This window comes from Anser brachyrhynchus (assembly GCF_964034855.1).
Source record: "Anser brachyrhynchus genome assembly, chromosome: 11".
Taxonomy (NCBI): Eukaryota; Metazoa; Chordata; class Aves; order Anseriformes; family Anatidae; genus Anser; species Anser brachyrhynchus.
In genome coordinates, this window is record NC_137706.1 from 13787739 (window position 1) to 13806380 (window position 18642).

The 18642-nt window shown below is 47.9% G+C and overlaps 1 protein-coding gene across 1 annotated transcript; it reads right to left on the reverse strand.

Moving 5' to 3' along the window:
* Positions 1-558: 558 nt before the first annotated feature.
* Positions 559-17055, reverse strand: FAH (fumarylacetoacetate hydrolase). The gene is made up of 14 exons (XM_080607455.1): positions 16960-17055; positions 14469-14579; positions 13752-13873; positions 12804-12853; positions 11384-11474; positions 10768-10865; positions 10457-10509; positions 9491-9590; positions 8620-8750; positions 7864-7939; positions 7238-7284; positions 6344-6445; positions 5232-5349; positions 559-803 (listed from the first exon to the last, which is right to left on the reverse strand). Exons 1-14 carry the CDS (start codon positions 17038-17040, stop codon positions 724-726), a joined length of 1260 nt encoding a protein of 419 aa, XP_080463581.1. The 5' UTR covers positions 17041-17055; the 3' UTR covers positions 559-723.
* Positions 17056-18642: the final 1587 nt, after the last annotated feature.

The window sequence follows — 18642 nt, forward strand, 5'->3', positions numbered from 1 at the left end:
GGGCAGCCTCCTCCGTGTCATGGCCCCTGCAGGGTGGCAAGGTGGGACAGCCACCGCTGAGGGCCTGGGGACCATGCCAGCCACCACGGTAACACTGCCTTCCTCCCTAACGTCAGGGAAGCTGGTGCACAGCCTTCGGTACAGCGTGATTTATTTTCACTCTGTTTAAAAGGTTGTTTAGTGCCTTGTTTCGCTTTCCTGTGCTTTCAGTTGCATCAATGATCACATTTGCCAGTTGCTTTGTTATGTGTTAGTTGAGGGCATGTTCCTGTAGCTCTTCTATTCGGAAAGGTTCATAAGTTTTTAGCATCCATCTGAAACTCACCTTCATCAGAAGATGAACACTGGAGACACCAGAAGTCAGCATTCGATCTCTGCTGGTATCATCAACCCAGTGCTCTGAATATTTAAGTTTATTTGAAGACCTTTTATAGCTGCGATAAAAATATTAATACAGAAGAGATAAAAATCTCACTTTCTCTTTAAATCACCCTATTCTCATTCCAAGAACATTAAGCTAGCATTGAAAACTTTTTCTTACCACACCACAGAGCCACATTCATCTTGAAGATATTTATTGATAATTAAAAACAGTAAGATTCCAATTGCTCATATAAAAATAATAAATCTGAGTAAAGTCGCATGTCTATTGGGGGGGGGGTCCTCCTTCTCTCCTTCTCCTCCTTCTTCTCTTCCTCCTCGGACACCACCTTACAGCAGTCATCACGGACCTGACATGGCTGGAAGGATTTTTCCTGAGCACTGGCCGAACCCCACGCGGTAGCCGCTGCCCTGGCAGTAACCTGGTGCCGAAAAAGAAGGGACAGGTTGTGGAGTGAGGACAGCAGGGTTTTACCAAGAATTAAAGTATATAAAGATACAAAGAGACCAAAAATGAGTAGAAGTATCCTCAGGTGGATATTTGAGGTTAAGAGTACAACATTCTTAAAGTTTGACTGACAAAAACTTTCAGAAATGCAATGGTGGAAAAAAGTTCAAATAGGCCAGGACTGTTTAAAAAAAAAAAAAAAAGTGAAACACAGCAATATACAAGTTCAGTGAATATGATCAAAGAACAAACAAGATGTGCAATATTCTTGTTTTCAAACCCAACCTGCAGCATCATCAATCTAAGCTGATTTGTGGCTGGCTCAGCCTTGAAAATACTAAAATAAACCTGGGTTCTCTCTCTGCAGCACTGGGACTACTCATGGGACATCAGGGTGCTTAGAACCAGAGGGACAGTCATTAAAAGCCCCCAAACGACAGGACCTAAATAAAGCAGCATAGTTCCACGAGAAACTCAGCAACTAACACAAAATATCCGATTATCCTCTGTTGTGCAGACAGACGCCACAAGTGAGCTGGCTGCTGCTGAAGCTACCGGTCTGTGATGACATGTCCCTCTGCAGGAGGGCGCAGACCTATGGGAGAGGTGACACGGTGACACAGGTGCCACTGCAGCCCTTGCTGCCATGGGCCAACCCAGCATCCACAGCACAGCTGCAGGGGAAGGAGGGGAGCGGACACAGCAAGGGGCTCCCGGCCCATCTGGGAAGACTATTTTGGGAAGAAGCAGCCGAGGAGACCTACTGCAGCTCTCCGCTAGCAACGGCTGATCAAAGGAAGGACACAAGTGGCATATGCTGTGCTGATTTCATAGTTAGAGATGGGTTTCCTAAAATACTGGAACACATCATCTTCGCCGCCTGTGATAAAAGCCAGCTGCCTTTGAGAAGCTGGGAGGGATGTGAAAACAACAGAGCTCAACCCTCGATCCCCACCCGCAGGGGAGTCAGGGGAGGAAGAGGAGGATGGGGTGGGCTCAGGCTGCAGCAGGACAGACCCTGCCAGCACCAGCCCACCAGCGCTGCTGTCACGGCCAGGCAGAGATGAAGTTTTCCCGAGGACAGCAGTGTCTGTAAGTACCTGTATAACAGCCGGCCTGCAGACATCCTCCCAGTATCTGCTGGGCCATCCTCAATCCTCAACATTACCGGAGTAAGATGCTTGCTTTGAGGCTCAGCTCACTTTCCATTTTTCTCATCAGGCTCCATTGCCAGCTTTCCTTTGAGCACTGGCTTATTATTTCAGTCCAGTTTAGTTATCCCTGCTGTCAACTGTGATTTAGAGCAGCGCCAAGGAGCGGCACATTTCACAAAGCCAGCTCTGTGCTGCCGGCAGTGTCGGCCGGAGCAGCGTGCCAAGGAGCTGCGGCGAGGTTTGTGCAGCCGGCTGCTGCACGCCCTCAGAGAGCCACCACTAACAGGGCTCCCTCCCCGAGATGTACTTTTTGGAACAGAGTATTTCTCTCATTTTGTGTGGTAGGGCGCTGAAATGGTTCCCACGAGGGGAGAAGAGATGAAAGTGAGCAAAAACACAAAGTTGAAATGGGAGACAAGGAGTTATGGGCTGGGCACTTGGCAAAAGCTAGTGGTGCTGCCTGGGGAGAGGATGCAATAGCAGCAGCCCTGCCTCAGGGGTGCCCTAAGGTGCTGGATCTGCCATACATCACTAAATAGGAGCACATCCCAAGCCGTCCCAGCAGGCAGTCCCAGCAGCACATGGCTCTCGTGAATGGCGTGATGCCCCTATCACCACAAGCTGCAGCTGGTTTGAAACAGCACAGCAGGCTGCTTGATGTGAGACCGTCCTCCTGGGGCAGCGGTGCCTTCACCCAGGTTAGCAGCAATGTCATCATACCAAAAGGCATTCAGGATTCTTGCTCTGGGCATGAAGGTCAACATGGGTTACAGTCTAGTCCCATTGTCCCTCAGCTGGACACCATGTGCCAGCAGCTCCCAAACCGCAAGGTGCTCATTGCAGATCAGGATGTCAGCATGGAACTCCAAAGGGACATTCGTGCACCTAACTGTACCCTAATTTAGGGTTTCTGGCATAGCTACTTGAGAGAGACCTGCACCTCTAGAGGGCAATGGACGGCAGCGTCAGACATCTACACACTGCAGCATGAATATCCAAAGGCTTGTTTGAGGGCTGAAGTATGTCAGAGGTACCAGGGACTCCTTGGTACCTCTGTCTCCATCTCCCTCCAGCACATCTCAGTCTCCAGCTGTCTCAGCACCTTGCTACGGAAAGCTGGCAGCACCTCACAGAAACTCAAACCTCATATGGGGGCTGCCAGACAGGAGGCACTGGGGCTGCGGCCCCACTGGGACAGCTCGCACAGCCATTGCTGGCAGACTGGAATGCAGCCATACTTATTTTTCTCCGCAGAAAGGTCCTTGCTTTTTGTTTAAAATGTTTCTGAAAGAACGAGAATTTTTAGACTTCTTTGGCAAAATTCCTGAAAGTCTTGGCCAAGAATAGCCCATAACCACCACTCCGATACATGGGGAGTGATAACTACAGCACAAAAAAAAGCTGTTTTCCAGCAAGGAGTTGTGTGGGAAAGTTTTGTGCGTTTTGACTAGTTTCTAAAAGCTAAATACAGCATGTGTCCGGCAGTCATTTACCCCAAGCTGGTTTGCAGTGTTCCTAGTTCCTATCACCTCCTGCCTCGGCTGAGGGTGATCAGAGCCAGCCAAGCCCTGGCAAAGAGCTAGGACAGTGGGGCAGTGCTCTTCCGAAAGTTTTAGCACAACATAACTCTGATATTTCACCCTAAAACAAACAAACAAACAAAACCCCAGCCATTCAACCAGCATATATATGTAGCTTATATATGAACAGATGGGCAGGCCCAGTGGCCATTACTGCGTGCAAACCCTCTTCTTCCTCATGCTGAGTATCTCAGAGGGGAGGTGCTGCGGACTGTGTGGTGTGCACCTACGTGCGTGCTGCTGGATTTTGTCACTTCATCCATTTCAGCATTGCCATGAACGCTGCTCCAACATGTGTCCTGCATAACTTCAGGCTCATGTTTTGCTTAGATGTGCTTGTGCTTTACCATGTTGGGTTTTCTCCAATTAAACACCTCTGTGGTAGAAATACAGCTAGGTAAAGGACCTTTGATTTTACCTGCATTAACTAGATCAGGCCATCATAGCTTGCAGCACATGCCACAATCTTATTTCGCCAATTGCATCCTGCTGTGAGGCTTAGTGTTGGCATCTGGATCACTGCTTGGGGAGTTAAAAAGTTTAAATGGAGATACTAAGGGGTGTGAAGTAAATGCCTTGCAGTGCAGAAAGAAAACAAAGTAGCCCGTGCTTTTGCAAACACCAGCACTAGGAGATGCAGGCATATGGCAATGCCTCTATTGACAAATCCCATCTATTCTTATTACCATGTGGGCTGGATTAAGTAGGCAAAGACCTGTGAACACATACTACATCACGCTTTCACATCCTTCGAGTTACTGCATAGGCATTAGTCACTCACATTTTCTCTGTCCTACATCACATTTGTAAATGTTTTCTCGTCGCTTCAGAGCCAGGCGTGTTACTGGCTGGGCCTCAGAGTGGGAGCTGCTGATGCACAAAATCCCAGCAGATATTCTCTAAAAATTCATTAGGCGACGTAGCAAGACGTTTGAATAAAAGTTTCACATGACTGTTCTTGCCAACTGTTTGCCACCTCAAAGCCATAACGGGGTTGTCAAGATGAGAGGAAAGGAAAAATAGATTTGTCTTGCACTGGACTGTGGATTAAAAAGAGGTAGGAGTGGGATCTGGATCACAAAAGGCCATGTTAGATTTTAATGCATAAAATCCTTGGTTTCTCAAAATGAAAATTAAAACCATGGCCGAGTATGAAAGAGTTCTCAAGCACATCCCTTTTCTGAGGGGACCTGGTCAGCTGTTCTAGCAGGCTTCATGCTACTTCCCACATATTGAATTTGCAACCCATTTAATTGGATATGCATATGTCGCCAATTAAATATTATTTGCAAAATGACTTCTTTCAAGATTTGCCAAGATTTGTAAACTCAGACCATGGTGGCAACAATTTATCAGATAATGCTAGTCCCAGGGTATTTCAACCCATAAAGGCAAACCGACCCCAGCATCCCATTAGCACTCACACAGAGGCATAGCAAGGTCATTCACTCATTTAACAAAACAAATAAACTAACCCAGAAAGCATTTATTACAGGGAAATTTCTATCTGCCTCCTTTTACCTGGTGGTAGGTGGGATGGAAACAGCTGGGGCTGCACGGCAGGCACGTAGAGCACTGCCTGTGTCCTTGCCAGGGGCTTGCGCCACTGCCATCAACATCTGGAAACATCTCTTAGGTACAGTGTAAGAGCAGGAGCTTGGCCATTACCTGTTAAAATGATTTCGTCTCCATCCTGCAGGAATTTACGAGACTGTCCACTGCCAAGGGGGATTTCTTTTGTCCCGTTCCAAGACAGCTCCAGCATGGAGCCAAAGCTCTCAGGTTCCTGCAGCAAAAGTTATCAACAAATAAACAGCTCTTTAGCACCTGTCCCACTGCTGAGCTACTTGCTGCTGAAGGTAGATTCAGAAATACATAAAAATATAGAATGGGCTTCTGCTGCTAATTTGATTCATTGATACACTGTCTTATTGTTTTGCCTTCACATTTTAATGTCTTGCTCACCGTAAGCAGCCGTGCCTTCCAGACTTTATCTGCTCTGTTTAAAATAGTCCTAAACCCTTTAAGAGAAGTTTGAGCCTGCTACAGCAAGAAGGGAAACAAATATAGGGCACTCCTGCAAATCCAGTGCTTTCATGTAGCCGTGGTTCACAGTTTTATTTACATTTTGTTCTTCAGAAGAGCAAAGCTGGCAAAGGTTTGTACATCTTCAATGTCAATCTGCAGTGCAATGAGTTAGAGGAAGCAGAAAGCACTTCAGGAGTGCTCAGAATGGAAGTACAGGTAACCCTGTCTGGAAACCACTTCCCTGAAGCTGTCTTCCAGACAGTGTGAAGAGCATTTATATTTGATGTTTCAGCAAGTGCCAATACCTTACTCAGATATTGCAACAACTGTCTGTACAAGAAGAATAATAGCTTGTGAAGTTAGGTCCATATATGTAGTATTAGAAAATCTACAAGCTATGCCCATGCACCTTTAATATTATCTTCACAAATAATCATAATTTTAAAAGCTGCATGTCATAAAGCAAAAATAGGCTTGTGTGGATGCTTATACACAGAAATTAATTTGCATCTAGAGTTAAATAGTTCTTAGGGAAAGGAACACAGGAGAGATTAAAAACAACAACAAACAATTTAAAAACATCTCTCAGTGTGATTTTGGGGTTGCAAAACCATTAGCACAAAATGCCTGGAAAGGAACTGCAAGCATTTTCATGGCTGCTCAATCCAAATAGGACTTTGACCCAAAGCCCTGCTCAGTCGGTTTTGGACTACTGACCAGGTAACCGTGGCTATCGGTATTTGAACACTCACGGGCCCACTGATGGTTCCTGATGCCAGGAGGTCGCCAGGCCTGAGGTTGCACCCGTTGATCGAATGGTGAGCCAGCTGCTGCTTCATGGTCCAGTACATGTGCTGCAGGAGGGAGGAGGAGGAGGAGGCTAAAGCAATGAAGGACAAACCTCTTGCATGCCTGTGCAGGAGGTATTGCATTCTCTGGATGGTGCTGAACAGACTGTCCCTGAAGAAATTCCCTTATTTAATGAGGAACCTTCAGCAGCCTAAAAGTAACAGCCACAGCTACTTCGTGCTCTAATTTCAATAGTTACTGTGGCCTGGCTGATTGCTTTCTAAATGATGACAAGGAGCTGTTATGTACATACGAAATTCAGACTTTAACTTGTAATTTTATCCCTTAAAATCTCTCCTCTTTCAATTAGATGTCAATTCCCCTTTTCTTTCTCTTTAAGGCCAGCATTGCTATAACAGGATCCATGGTCAGGCCCAGTAGGTTCACAGAAAAATTTCCTAATTGTTGATTTGCTGACTACTGATTTACTGATTAAGGTAATTGCTAGAGATGCACAGAACCACGTGCGAATATAAAATTGACTGAGTCGTGCTGCAGCTGGTCCACGCGCCCCCTGGCTTACCATGTCCCCATCAGCCCACACTGCCACAGCCACCAACCACCCTGCCCACGCAGCATCCAGGACAGCCCCGGGCTTGCAGCTGTGTCCATGTGGAAATTACCAGCTGTGACCGTGAGGCTCTCTTCCACCTCGGCACAGCAAGAGGCAATTGCCTTTGCCTGAATCCTAAGCCGAGCAGCAGGAGGAGCTGCTCCTTTTTTCAGTGCTCAGGCACCAAACTGGAGCTGATGGCATCAGCAAGATTTCCAGCAGAGGCAAGAGACCGAGGTCTTACCTTGAAATTGGATCTGCATATAGTAGTTGGCGTGCTCATTCCTTCTCCTGAGGAAAATAAAAAATAAGAAACAGGAAAACAACTCGTTTGTGTTGGATGACTGATGCTAGAGTCTTTTCATTTTACAGATGGATGACTTCTTTTATCACTGCGATCCCTTGCAGCAAAGAAGCAATAACATTTTCCATTCCCTTATGAAGGCCAGCATTTCACAGAAAACAAGCGTGTGGCTGGCACCAGGGTAACATCAAGCTACCCATTTCCTATTCTCTACTCTACTACAGGAGCAGCAACTAGACCTCCTGCTCAGCAGGGCCATTAGCTGGGGGCTGTGCTGGGCTTAAATCTGACAGTCGTGGACAGCTGCTCCTTCCATGCCCTGCAGGCAGCCCCCGTAGGGACCCTCCTCCTCATGAGCTGATCATCTGCAAGCCCCGGGTGGGCAGCATTCCCTCCTTGGTGCATCGCTGCATGGCCAATGGGGAGCACGAGGAGCTTCCTTCTTTCCCTGACAGAGGCAAAAAGGAGCACTGCAGAGCCAAGAGCAAATTGTCTGAAGTACCCGGTGGGTCCTGCAGTCCTTAATTGGCAATTTCAGCTTTATAACTCGCTCAGCTTTGCCGTACCTTTAATGGCAACAAAGAGATTGATGTCGAAAGTGTAGGGTTCTTCATCCTGAAGGTAGGGAAGTGGCTTGGGATCCTAATAACATATAAAAGGCATGTCAGTCTAAACAAGCAGAAAGGAAAAATTCCATGAGCCGTCCCGGTGACTTTTTGTTTATGCAGGCTGTGCTGCACGCTCCATTTACTTTACCACTATTACTGTTCAGATTATTGCTTTTCTTGCTCCCATGCACATGTTTTTAAAGACCTTTCTGAGCTGATGTGATATCCACAGATCCAGATTCCCTCTTTTGCACTTGGGCTCCAAAATCCCTCTCCATCGCTATGGCATGGATGTTAATCTAAAACAAATATGCTGCTGGCACAACTTTGTTCTCTGCCTGCACAGAGAAGATGGCAAATTCTCTGTGAGACCTTCATTATCTTTTTCCATTTTAACTAAACACCTACATAACGCAGACAACCGGAAACATTTGAACAAAGTGTTTTGGAATGAGTCCACTCTCTCTCTCTCTACTGCTTCTTGGATGCTAAGCACTACCAAGAAGTTCTCTGATCAGTTTATTTTCAAGATGTTTTGAAGGAGATGATTTTTCTGCCCTGCTTGAGTAGGCAGAATGGCAGTCAGGGTGCCATGTGGCCATGCCAGTGACATCAATCAACATTTGACTCAAAGATCTCAAGGTTTCTCCGTGTATTTGGAAGCAGGATCATGCCTGTAAACTCTTCAAAGTTTCAAGTCTTCCCCTTGCTAACCTGGACAGGGTTGGGCAGCACAAATGGCATGAGAGCTTCCATGGTGACAACCCAAGGCGAGATGGTTGTGCCAAAGCTCTTGCTCAGGAACGGGCCCAGAGGAACGTATTCCCATTTCTGGATGTCGCGAGCTAGGAAGGGAAAATTGAAAGGAATGCCATTAAACACAGTAATTGTTGTGAGCTTTCACATTGGTTGAAGACACAGCTCTCTGCACAGCTACAGAACCAGCTGCATGGACTTGGAAATGTCATCACCACCCATTTCCAGCCATTGTGCCCAAACCCTGATTAAAATCCATCTCTTTCTGACCCTCAAACCATATTTCCCAGACTGGCTAGATTAGGAAGAAAAGGCAGGGATAATTAAAATAGCCAGACCGTCCTCAGATAACCACATTTTCTTCCCCAGTTTAGTTAATGCTTTGACACCCAGCCAGGGGTCCGTGCCAGTCATAGGGCTAATTTCACCTCGATAACAATGCTTTTGTCTGCTTAAATCTCTGAACAGAGAGAGGGATTTGTGATTGTCAAATCCTTTCCCTAATCCTGACACTGAAATCAATCCTCTGATGAAATCACCATCCTTAGGGCTGCTCCATCCCTGCTCAGAAGAAACTAGATGGATATTAGCTCCTTCATAAGTAAATAAATCTTCATTAGGCAGCAATCACTGGTTCTACTGATTGATCAAAGATGGGTTTAGAAAGAGCTAGAGAAATGCAGGTAGTGTTTCATTTTGATCCCTTTCAATCACACACAGTGGTTTCAAGCCCACTAATCTGTTACTAAAATACATCCTTTATCCATATCTAGGGTTTCCCGCGATGCTGTGATCCCCCTTCCAGGCAGGTGCCCGCAGTGCTGGTTACCACTCCAGTCGTTCATAAGGACCATCCCAAAGATGTGCTCGTGGGCTCTGCTGATAGGGATTGGCTCCCCGTACTTGTTTCCAGGTCCCACAAAGAATGCCTGAAGTTAAAAAGCAAAGTGTTGATTAAGTTTCTGAAATCGGAAATCTTTACCATACAGACGGTTACATGCGTGAGCAGCCAAGGCTGGGCAGGACGTGATTCTGCATCATTTCCCAGACACAATTAGACAAGGAACGTGGCCTACTCCCTCTTTCACCCCCTCCTTAAGGCTGGCAGCTTTGAAGTGCTTGGGAGCGTTGTATTGCCAAGAGCCAGCCATTAAACAAGGGCTTGACTGCATCAAAACATGGGAGTAATATGGTCTCCCCTAATCACAATCCAGATGATATATATTGTATAAATTACAAACAACAATCCTACAAAACTCTCTCCTTTAGGACCAGGCTAAGCCACAACATGCACTTCCCAAAGATGTTTTGTTCCGACACCCACAGAACAGGTTTTCTCTTCTTATCCAGGGCGAGGTGCTTGGATGGCACTCGCAGCAATTCCCGGCTTCCTCTGCTCTGGATTCATGGCACGGGCAGTCTGGGCTCCTAAAATCCCCATGTCTGCTAAAGGATCCTGGCTGCAGGGCAAAGGCAACTGCTGGCCAGTTAGCAGGCAGTGGTGCCTGATATGAAGAACATGCCGCATGCTTCCAGGTTGCTCAGGTCTGGCCAGACAACCTGTTTCCAGCCTGAAAGCTCAATTAGCAAAGCACCGAATGAGCTAAAACATCCTCCAGCCATCAGACAGGAAGATTTCCACCACAGAACTCTTTGTTGCCTGCTACACAGACCTATCAGACGAAATGAATGAATGGACCTCAAGACATTCATTTTAGAAGCAGCTGAATTTACCTTTTCTTTCCTGTCTTTAATGTTTCTCTATTACAATGGCAGGGCAAATAGCCTGTCTTACCATTTCTAACTCAATATCCAGACGCTTGCAAGCACCGAACACTGGAGGTTTATCTGTGGGCAGAAGGAAGAGTGCTTTATGAGAGGGAAGCAGACAGGGCAATGAAAGCATCATGCAGAAGAAACGAAGCAGCCAGTGCTGCCTGGCATGCAGACATAAGATGGATTTAGCCCTGGGCTTTCCTTTGCTCTCTGCCCTGACCCCAGCCTGGACGTCCCAAACCCTTGCTCCCTACTGCTGTACAGTGTGGAGGAAAAATAAAAGTTAAATAAGGAGTAAGAAGCCACATTTAAAGCTTGCCATGGTCTCACCATTGTCAGGTCTCATTTGTCCCACAGGTCTCCGGATAGGCGTCCCAGACACCACGATGGAAGATGCCCGGCCGTGATAACCCACGGGTAAGTGCAGCCTTGTGAAAGAGCATCACGGAGCATGGGTTAGTTTGGGGAGCATCACCACCCAGAGCAGCTTCTGGGGGCAGAGGCACCTCGGGGTCTGAAGTCTGACGCCTGAGCTCTGCATAGATGAGCACGAACAATTACACCTTCCGTGCTCTGAAATAAAGATGTGAACAAACCACAGTCCTGCAGCCATGTAGCTGTGCTTCTCCTGTGCCACTGCTCCCCTAAGTTCCTTGGAGCTTAAACCCCGTTTTCTTGTCATATGGCAGAACAATTTCTTAGGTAAATCTGCCCTTGAACCAGAGGTGTGCATTGCTATTGGTGCGGCTGCTGCACCAGCACAGGCTGGGGAAACGGGGCTTTTGGTTCTCTTCTTGAGCTCTTGACACACTCTCAAAGTTCACAGTTTCTTGTCCACTGTGAAATCAGTATTTTGCTGAAATACCCAGACCTTTAAAAATGTATATTATACCTACAGAGGAGCATACAAAACCAAGTGCCCCAGAGAACCACCTGTGTGACCCACCAGTTGGGCATCAGCGCGTTCTCCTTCCCCCGGAACATGATCCCGACGTTGGTGGCGTGTTGTCGTGACGAGTAGAAGTCGGTGTAATCTCCTGCGGGGAAAAATAAATAAATAAATTAAAAAAAAGTGGCTCAATGGTGGGAAAGCCCATCATCCGCAGGGGCTAAAGCGCACGGTATGTGATGAGAAGAGCAGGAGGGGATGCAGAGAGCGAAGCGGGGCCATTCAGCATTTCACATTATTACTACGGGGCTGTGATGAATAGCATAAGAGTGGTGATTAATGTGGTTCGCCTGGAAAACGATGACAAAACCGGCTCGTTTTTTGGTTTCCAGCCCCCGGCGGCGAAGACAACCCAGGGGCTGGCGCGGGGCGGGCGGCTGCTGCCCTCTGCTGCCGCCGCTGCGAGCAGCTCGGCGGCCCGGCGTTCGTTTGCAGGCTCGGGGCGTTAGTTTGCAGCCTCGTTGCATTATCTTGCAGCCTCGGTGCGCTATCTCGCAGCCCCAGCAGGGGATACAGGCAATGCTCGCTCTCAGAACAAGCAGGACTGGAGCACAAGGACGGAAGCGCTGCGGGAAGCTAAATAACGCACAGCTGCAAGGTGCTGGCAAGGGGATATTGCCAGGGTCGTGCTCTCACTAGCGGCGTGTATGGGGGCTAGGAGCCTGCAATTCTTCACCGAGCTGTCTGCTGGGGAAGCACGGGCCTATTCAGCCCGGCACTTTTTGCAGGTGTCACGGTTCCTGCAGGAGAGGGCAGGCTGTCCCACAGCCCCGCTGCGCCCCGCGGGAGCCAAAATGCTAGTGAAGCAGTGCTTGGTAGGGGAATGGGCAAGCTCACGCGATCCTGGGCTGGTCACATCCCTCCAGTGATTTTGGTCAAGCTGGTTTTGGTTCAAATACAAATTTCTGTCAAAACCACAAAGATGCTTCTCGCTCCAAAACAGTCTGCGGCCTGATGTGGGCTGCGACGCAGGGTGATGGCCTGGCGGCAGGGACTCGCGCTTGTTTATGAGGCTGTGCCTGAGTACCTGGCTTGCAAAATTTTGCAAGATCTGGGTTATTTTCTGATGACAAATGGGGTCAATGTTTGAAATCGAACTTGTGTTTCCTGCCTGGCTCTAATCACAGAGGCCTTTGGTGATGCAAAATCTGATGACAAGAGTTTTGTGGTACCAGACAACCCTGATTTAGTGAAAATCCAGGAATTTTCTGGCTGCTATTGAGCTTCCCTGGGTTTTTCTATTCCTGTGCCGCAGACAGCACCTACCATTCATTACATACAATAATCTACTTCTGGCTCCTACAAAGCCCGCTCCCTGTCGCAGCTATGATCTGTCTGAGTAACCTGGACATAAAGCAGCTCCTCTGGGCAAGAGCAAAGGGCAGCACCGAGCAGCCGGCGGCTCCGGGACGCTTACCGATGTGTGCTGGCAGGTGCATGGTAGCAGAAGCCTGAGGTACAAATGCTCTGAAATAAAAGACAAAGAGTTCAGCTCTCGGAAAAGTTGAGGCTCTCACCCTGAACTGGTTTACAAGCACGTAAGGGACTGAGCATTTCTCTCGAGCAGGTCCATCTTTGATTTGCTTTGCCAAACCTTGCAGTGATTCCTTTCCAAGTTTGGGGTATGCAGGAAAATTTAGACTGCACAGGCTGCTGCTACGGAGAGGGTTACAACTGAAGCGGCACCCATCACGGTGGGCAAGGGAGGTGAGAAATGGATGCAGGAGCAGGCTGTTTTGCAGAAACGTGCTCTGTCCTCTGCCCTCCTTGGCGAGGAAGGGGTGAGGCTGTGTTTTGTGGCTCTGGGGGTGTGCAGGGAAGGTCCCTGTGGCAAGCAGAGCTTCAACAGCTCCCTGGCACGCGTGCCACCTAGCAGGACAGGGAGGAGTGCCCTGCCCTGCCCTCCCCTCCCGCACCAACGCACTGCCACGTGTCTCAAGCCACTTTGCCCCAACAGGCTGGGGTTTGGCGAAGCGAGACGGCTTCTGGGGGGCAGCCGGAGGGGGCATCCCCCTGGCAGAAGAGCCACAGCCTGGGCAGACAGAGCTCTGCTGGGAGGCATGGACTGGAGGCCTCAAGGCCACCTCCCGAGTGGAGGCCGTGGTTGCCACAGTGTGTGTGGAGCCCCAGGTGTCCCCAGAGCCCAAGAGCCCAGCTCGTCCCTCCGTAGGGTTGCAGCAGATCCGGGCACACCCCAGGGCGTAATCTCCATGTTCCCAAGCAGGGGTTGACGCCCCGGATCTGCGGGCGGTGAGAGGATTAACCAGCGACATAAGGAGGAGTGGGAAGCTCTCGGCAGGCCCCAACGCCGGGTTAAGTCCCCCTCAGACGGCACCTGGCCACCTCGGGCCTGGCGCTTGCTCACCGTTTCCGCAGGCCCGCGTTGTCCCGCAGCGTTGGCTCGGCGGCTGACAGCAGCGTCCGCAGCAGGGCCCGGGCTTCCCTCCAGGCCGTGGGGCCCAGCCCCATGAAGGCGTTGAGGGTGGGCTGGCGGGTGACAGAGAGGAGTGGGGAGGCAGATAATAGACTGTGCCTTGTTTCGTAAAAACACCCTTCAGGTCCCGAATCCCCCCGCTGCCCTGGCCACCTCCACAGCGATGGGTTCTCCTTCAGAGCAGAACACAACCGATGGCACAGGCCCACGTTCCCTGTGAGGGGAAATTTGCCCCAAATTTGGGCTCTGCCACAGAGACATGCCCCCCAGCACCAGACTCTGGGAAATTTGGATTCCTCTTTCTGCTTTGGATTCAAAGCCGAAGTTTCAAAAGGAAAGCTGCTAGTGCTGCTCTGCGCTGTACTAACCGATCTGATGGAGAAGGCCTTAAGGTGGTCTGAAATATTTTGCTAATTTGGGATGTTTCTCTTTCACCCCTCCACGTCACCCGAAACTTGGGTGGCATTGCTTCATCGTGCTGCTATTTGACAGTTACACCAGGCTAAAACTGGACCAACAGAGCTTCAGTGCTGAGTAAAAGCCACCATTTACAGTTCATGGCCTACATCTCATCGCTCATTGCTAACAACTCATGAATATATCTAAAATGCATGCAGAAAGTCAAACAACAGACTCTGTGATAAATACCTGATCAAAGACATGTTGGTGTTTGGCAAGAGCTGGTCCATTGAACAGATGCTTGATGACGCTGAGATCCAAAATCTGGTCTCCAATCGCTACCCCAATCCTGTGCCGAGGCTGCAAAGCGATGAGAGCGGGGAGAAGAGAAGAATTTATGCTTGTACCCAAAAATCCTCCAAAGAGGGCATGGGGAAATGCAGTGATCACAGGGAGCTGGATCCCTCAGGGACAGGGGCTCAATGTCACAGCCGTTTGCTACTGACAGCTAGCAGAAAAGGCTGGCTGATGAAAAACATTAAGGCTCGGAGGCAGAGCATCAACACAGACTCCTCACCGACTTGCAGAGGTGGAAGAGCACATTCCCCTCATCCTGGCCTTTTAGGGGAAGGAGAGGACAATAAAGAGGTTTCTTTTCCTGCTCCAGAAGTATTTGCCCATTCTTCATTAATGACAAACGTTTCAGAATGAGTTCACGTATTTGAAATAGGTTGCGAGGTAGGAAGATGCTATTTCTCCTTCACGTGGGGACCTGCAGCACAGACACGCAATGGGCAGGATTGATCTAATCCCTGTGTGAGTATTTTTAGAAAGAAATAGGTGTTTCTACACCCCAGCTCCGCCTGAGGTGAGAGAAGGTGCTCTGTGCTCCACTGCCATGCAACTTGCTCAGCCACGTTATCCCTGCATAAGGTCGAAGGAGGCTACCCTGCCTGGAGCATCCTCACAGCACACCAGCAGTCCACCACCTGAAGGCAAACCCTGGTGTAGATCCTGGTGTAGGAAGAGCTTCCTGTGCATATGGGAGGATTGCCGTGGATGCATTTGCCTGCCAGATGCACACAAACAAGGACCGCGTTCATTTGCTGCTGTCCTTGAAGGGCCCGTGCTGGGCGCATGCTGAGCCTGTGGTGCCGGTGCCGGAGCAGCGCAGACTGTCCCACTGCAGCTCTGCCACAGCTGGGTGGAAATTACAGAAATGCTGCTGTGTTCAAAGACAAAATTTCAATTATTCGTGCCTTTAAGCAAGTAGAGACAAACTGGTCACAGTCATTATGAAAAGCAGAATAACAAAATGGGAAAATCATCGATGAAAATCCATGCTATTAAACCTATTTTTTAGCCTTTAATTTCTAAGCAAGTTTCCAAATGTGGTAATAAGTATTTATTCAGCAAACACTCCTGCAGAAAACTCTAAAGGTCACATCAGGTTAATTTGTAACTGGGATAGTCAGGAATTACATCAACTGCTTTAACCTGAAATCCTTGGAACATTGTACCACCTTTAAAACATTATTTTCCCAAATAATTTCTGCCTTTTAATAAGATCTTAGCAAAGATGTTTTCTTCAGCAAACAGTCACTGGAAAAGGTGGAAAAAATAATCCAAACTTGTTAGATAACAACACATGCATCTATGAAGAGATTAAACGAACCATCTCATTTTATCTCGGGAAAATACCAGATCAGAAAACACAATCTTTGGGTTTAAATTCTTTTTTGAAATGGTGTTGATAAGCAGAGACAGCAGCAAGCAGGAGATAATAGCAACGTTTCAGTTAGCAATCCTCCAGTTTTTCCTTCCCAGAAATCACTCTCTTTTCCAGGGCACATTTCAGTGGCTCTGGCAGGTCGGGTGTCTGCAGGTCTGAGGTCAGCAGTCGGCCTAACTGGGCTCAGCACACAGGAACTAGGAGCCACCTTCTTTGGAAAAGGTTGAACCATGTTTTCTTATGTGATGGATAAAATATAAGGCCTGAAGCTGGCTCAAGATGTAGCCTTTGGGCATAGCAGTTATGGACTTTAGCACATTTAACTCATTGCTGCAATGCTTATGCCCAATAAACCACAACCGGTCAGCTGCAGAGATGGAAATGACACACTTTGTGCCCTGCTTAATGCTTCTGCACCCAGCTCTACCAAATTGATGAAGAGCAGGCTCTTAAAAGAAAACAGAACAAGGCACCCACTTGAAAATACAGCTATTTCGGGACAGAATTCATTTTTCCCCCTATGCCAGTTCATATTGTGCAAATGGGACTGGACGCTACAGAGTTAATGGCAGATGAAATAGATATTTAATGTGGCTTCTTGAGGGTGAAGGTGTAATTATATCCAGTCACAAAGAAAATGAGGAATTGAGTTCAAAAAAAGCGCAAACAGTGATGTGAAAGGATCAGATTTAATGATTTTACAAAAACAAACGAACAAAACACCAACAGTCAAAACCACATAAAAACTATAGGATGTATTTGCCAAAACACTCTTCAGGAGTATTAACACTTTCCCTTTCTTTTGCACAATTTCAAGGAAGTTGTCACAAAAATGACCACATTAAGCAAAAAGACAACACGCCAGCTACAGCTCTCAAACCAGGAAGCCTGCACCAATGTCCCAGCCCGTGAAGTTTTTCCTTATCCCAGGTTGCTGGGAATATCTCCTCTTACTCATAGGCTCCGAACAATTACAACAGCCCCAGTGTAATGCATGTTGTTACTCACCTCCTCCTTAGTGGAGAAAACCCCATAAGGGAGATTTTGGAGAGGAAAATCTGAATCCTTATCTACCTGGATGAAAGACATGCTGTACGCCAGCAGTCCCTGCTTACGAACCAGAGCCCCAACCTGCCAGGCTGCTGTGCTCCTACCTAGGAAGAACCTCACCAGATGTCGCAAAGGGGAGCACAGAAGCACCAAATCCCACCCTCCGTCCTCGGCCCCAAACCAATCGCAGCCCCGTCTCCATCCCACCCCTCTGCCTGCTCCTGCTGGCAGCCTCCGCAGTTAATTAGTGCCAGAGGTTTGCGTGAGTCAGCAGCTGGTAACTGTTCCTGGCGAGAAACAGGCTCTTCCTGCTTGATAAACCCTTCCGTGAAACCAGGGCCGCCTTTTACCGGCTGCATCCTTGCGGGTGGCCGAATCCCAGCAGACGGCTCCGGCTGGCGTGGTCAGAGCAGGGACACGCTGCTGGTTTACCTCCCGTGGGTTGCGTACCTGCCAGGGTGACGATGGTGCCCACATCCAACCCAGATGGAGCAGGTCTTCTCCCAGGAGCCCTGCAACCCTGAGAAAGTTGCACAACTTGCACCTGAAACCGCACTTCACGTGCACAGTAGTTTTGTAATGGAGTACCCAAGCCCTATTTTCCCCAGATAGCCCCCATTGCTTAAAAACATGTACAAACAACAAAACAACAGGTAGATTTTTTGCCTTTTTCTGCTCCCAGCCCCAGCTTTTTCCTACCCACAGGACATCCATATTTAGGAAAAGTAGAAACCAATGAGGGAATATCTGTGGAATTAAAACTAAATAGCAAAGACCACCCCCTTTCAATAAAAAGTTAGATGGCTTGCCAAAGTTAGACTGCCAAGCCAAAGAACTGAGTCGCTGCTCAACTTTTTAATTTTTTTTATTTTTTGGCAGAGAAGACTCATTAGAAGAAACGCAGCAAGCTGTAGAGCCAGATATTCAGTGTAAGATCACACAACACCATTGACAACAACCCATCTGTGACAGCTCTTCCCTCGTGGAGAAGAAAGCTCACATGGTGCTGTCTGGCATGGGGTCTCATTTAAAACAATACAACGCCTAGCACTGACTCCCGTAAAATTTCCTGTAAGCTAATTCAGTATCTTAGGTACAACTCCATTCCAATGACTGTTTAAAATGTTTAACACAATGAAGAAGTTTCGTGCCAAGCTTATAGGAATTGCGCGTATAACTTTACTCTAAAAAACAAAACCTTGGAAGCATGTACCAAACACTGCGTGCATCTTGAAAAAAACAGATTTATTCAAGTGTTTTGTAGTGCTGTGAATACGCTGGTATTAATTAAAGTGTTCATCTGCTAACCTCAAGCTGATGACAAAATATAAAGCATTACTGGTTATCCAGATTGAGAGGCAGATCAACCACCATGATAACATAGAGCCAATGCCAAAGCAAACAAAGATGACACAACTCTTATTGTTAGGGAAAGAAGGATTTCCAGTCCAAATGCAAGCTTACTGAAAGATATGGTCCTGATATATATCCTTAACTCCTATCTGGATAAACCAGGCCACAAAGTTTTTTAGGTTGCTTTGAGAACGATGTGTAGAAACAGAATTGCCTAACGCTGACCCAGGCTGAGTACTGCCACCACACTGCAAGTCAAGTTTCCTCTTGGCACAGTCACATTTCCTA